This window comes from Glycine soja, chromosome 5 (genome assembly GCF_004193775.1).
Source record: "Glycine soja cultivar W05 chromosome 5, ASM419377v2, whole genome shotgun sequence".
In the NCBI taxonomy this organism is placed as follows: domain Eukaryota; kingdom Viridiplantae; phylum Streptophyta; class Magnoliopsida; order Fabales; family Fabaceae; genus Glycine; species Glycine soja.
This window is the reverse complement of record NC_041006.1, coordinates 2,109,247-2,113,230: the sequence shown is the minus strand read 5'-3', so window position 1 is coordinate 2,113,230 and position 3,984 is coordinate 2,109,247. Positions and strand designations below refer to the sequence as shown.

At 32.0% G+C, this 3,984-nt stretch overlaps 1 protein-coding gene across 1 annotated transcript; it reads right to left on the bottom strand.

Moving 5' to 3' along the window:
* Window positions 1-1,616: 1,616 nt before the first annotated feature.
* Window positions 1,617-3,866, bottom strand: LOC114411832. Its single transcript, XM_028375555.1, has 3 exons — window positions 3,357-3,866; window positions 2,934-3,056; window positions 1,617-2,020 (listed from the first exon to the last, which is right to left on the bottom strand). The coding sequence occupies exons 1-3, from the start codon at window positions 3,580-3,582 to the stop codon at window positions 1,881-1,883; spliced, it is 489 nt and encodes a 162-aa protein (XP_028231356.1). The 5' UTR covers window positions 3,583-3,866; the 3' UTR covers window positions 1,617-1,880.
* Window positions 3,867-3,984: the final 118 nt, after the last annotated feature.

Genomic DNA, 3,984 nt, shown 5'->3' with positions numbered 1-3,984 from the left:
TAAATCGTACGGATCAAGTTGATCCGTAAGGTTGATACAGATCAAGTTGATCCGCATGTTGATATTAAACATACAAATTAACTTGATCCGTAAGCCTTTTATGAATCAACTTAAAAGGCTTGCAGATTAAGGGTATTTTTGTCATTTCATTTTAAGTGCTGGGTGCACCAACAATAATGCTGGGTGCACCTAGAAACACCCATTAACTTATGGGTTGGACATTGGGTCGTAGCCCACATGACCTTGCGGACTCTTTTTATGTGTGTGCATTTTTGTTAATAGCTAACGAGGGTTAAGGCTCAATGTGATGGGCTAGCTACTACAAGAATAGTCTATAGAGAAGACTCGCAACTTGTAACTTGTAAGAATAGAAGAAAATGCACGAATATATGAAACCTTTAAACTATGCTTTATCATTAAAAAATCATGAGGCCTAAAACAAATTGACCAACCAACAAATGAGGCCTAAAACAAATTGACCAACCAACAAAGGTTAGTTTAATCGGTAAAAATCAAATTATGTCCCATAAGAATGTGAATTTTGCTGTAAAAACTTTGTTGGTGAAAAATATATAATTATTTTTATAAACATTCTTTAAATCTCTGAAACTCAATTCATCTAGACTTTCCTAAATTAGAAACTCGCCCTAGGGCTAATTTTATCCGCCTTATCCTGAAAATCATCCTTAGACATATATTTTCACATATAGTATAGCAAATTAATGTCATTGAATTTTATTTTACACATGTAAGTATCTTCAGCGCTTAATTTTCTAAAATTAAGTAGTTTTAAAATATAAACTAAAGAAAAAAAAATTAAGAGAAAAATACTTCAAAATTATAAGAGATATATATGCATAATTAAAAAAAGGGGAGGCCTCTAAAATAAGTTGAATTAAACACTAATAATTGAATAAAGCACACTTTCAATTTGAAGGGACCGACTTAATTCAAACCCATGCCTTATGAAATTCGAGTTTGATCCTTACCATTTAGATCAATATTTGTTGGCAATTTTTATCTGACCTCTAATATGAAAGTTTTATTCACTTAAATTTTGTCTTAATAACCCTTTTAGTATTTAATGGGAGTATTTATCACCATTTTCTCATCTTAACATGTTGCCTTTAAGTAGTTGAACTAAATTAAATGCCTATTGGCATTTTTATATTTATCTAAATTCTTAATTAACAATATAATAATTAATTTTACATATCAAAATATCCTTCTTATTAATTTTAATTTTATAAAAAAAAATACAACATACGCCAACTCAAAAACCCAAAGACTAATGTTGAAAGTACAATTGTAATTAGCAAGTAAAATACTACTTAGAGAACTGTTGTTAGTGTTTGACGAAGGTTATATTAATTAAGCATATGATCTCAATAATTTAACAGGAAATTTAAAAAAATCTGACAAATCTATAGTTATACTTATATGCAAAGACAAATACTAGAGGGTTTACAACTCACACCGGAATTATAAGATTGGCATAATGAAGGGAGAAGAGAGGGAAGAGAGGTGGCAAGTTTGAATCCCTCCACTAATAAAATAATAACAACTATCATAATGCTCAACCATGTTATATCCCCTTGGTAGATGCCAATGTCTTGTTAAAATATAAGTTGTTGATTTATTAGTCGTTGATAAATATAGATTTTTCCTTTTTCCTCTTGCTTTAGAGTTCACTTTAAAGAAATCAGAAGCCTCGAATTGTGTTTAACAACTCGTCTAGATGTCAATGATCACACGAGATTAAATGATAGAAAGTGAAACAACTGTTATTTTTTTGTCTAAAAATTAAGGGAGTGGACAGGAGCTTCTTTTTAAATACATGTATGTTGCAGAGTTGATTGCTACAGCTAAGATTCATTCTTCTATGGCAACTTACATGCATCTGTGTCATCCTTTGGTTTAAATTTGCCAAGCTTTTCAGCAATAGTTCTGCAACGACACTGGTTTCCTGGCCGCATCACATCGCCATAAACAGCCATCTCAATAATATCAAGTTCCTTATCTGAAAATTGATCAAAAGAAGATTATACTACTAGAAACATGATGATTAGGAAGAAATTTGAGCACTACACCATTTGCTTGTAAAACCCTTTACCTAAAAGTAAATGTGTAGTAAACATGTGATTTAAACAAACGAGTCATTAATGGATCACCTCTCAGCATCAACCAGAACAAGATCCAAAGTATAACAACAATTCTTCTAACTTGACACAATGAAAAAACTAGCCATCTTAATAAGAGGGAGAGTGGCTGCCAATTAATCCCCTTAAGATCCATCTTAAAAAATCTTGCCAGCTGATTTTGAGATCATCATAATCAGGGTTGGCAATTTACAATAAATAGAACAGCATATTCTTAATAGATTAAATTAAAATGAGCGTTGGCTTCAAAATAGCATTCTTGGCAAAAAAAAAATAAAAAAATTACATCCATCCATGACCAAATTCACATGAAGGAAACTAAGAAAAGCATGAATACCAACTTTCAGCTAAACATTGTCTACAATCCATACTCCTTGTAAATCATGGGAGATCATGCAAGTGAAAGCACCTAAAGGTGCAATTGAAGCACATGAATTTGTAAAGCATTTAGTAAATCCATCCAATCTGAGCAAGGAAGATGCATGTTAATTTTTTTATATTTTTTTTTGCAGAAGCACTTCAATGATGCAGTCTATAAATTGCAAAAGCCAGCAATTGAAATAAGTTATGATTATGATCATAAACTATAACAATTTGATTAATAATAGAAGAGGATTATGATTTTCAGTTACTAAATAATACTAAGATTTTGTTCCTCCATAAAGAACAGTACTGAACAAAGGAATCGCTAAAGTCGAGCATGGGTAAAATGCACAATATCAAGTGAAAGAATAAGTAGAATGCAAAGAAAAACAAACAAAAAAGCGGGCATACCAGTAAAATTAACCTCACAGGAGTAGTCTTTCAATTGATCCGAATCAATGTTATATTTGTCCGATTTGAGTCTGTTAACTCTTGATTGAAGTATTTGGCAATTATCCGCAGTGGACTCACCACCTACAATGTATCAAATAGATTAATCATCAAATTACAAAATATCGATCCCTATTGTATGTTCATTCAACGACAAACCTTAAATTAAAAACCAAAAGCACAAGTTTTTATTCCAACCACTATCTTCCTTTTCTATATAGAATTTTCTACTAGTCACCATTTAATCAAAACAATTGAAAAAGTCGACACCACATTTTATCATTACAATTTAGCTCTATATTCAGTCATTGCTCTCTTATCTTAACTCAAAATATGATAGAACAGCAATAGAGTAAGCAAATGAAAGGGGGGTAAAAATGGAACCTTTGGAAAAGGGAATGATGTGATCGTACTCGTAGCAGAGGCAGCCGATGCAGTTGAAGAAACGTTTGCAGACAACGTTACCGGCGGCGTCTTTGCGCCACCTCTCAGGGTGACGGCCGGGGACAGTATCAGCTTTAGACCAACAGATGGCCTTCGCGTTTGAGTCGAAAAATCTGGGCCTTTTCTCGCCGTCGCCGCGAGAACGTTGTGGAGAGGACGAACTCATCCCTCCTCAGTCCTCACTTTACACTTTGCAGGGAAGAAAAAAAACAGTAAACATAAAAGGATGCACTATGGTTTCATTAAATTATAATTATAACATAAATTACTGATTTATGTTTTATTTTATTTTTGTTTAAATCGCATGTATTATTAGAGATAATGATGTTCCAGACGAGTAAAACTTAATAATTTATAATGTTACGTAACGATCCCCCTTAACATTTATTACAGATTATAATTTTCGGCCTCAATGGTTAAATACACTAGCATTTTGTAAATTTTGATCATGAAATGTTAAGAAATTTTTTTCCTAAGAATTAAATTGAATTTGGTTCAAGTTTTGGAGAACTAAAATTTTATTTAATTCTAAAAAACATTCTAATTAAAAGCAGTTTCATATGCTCTA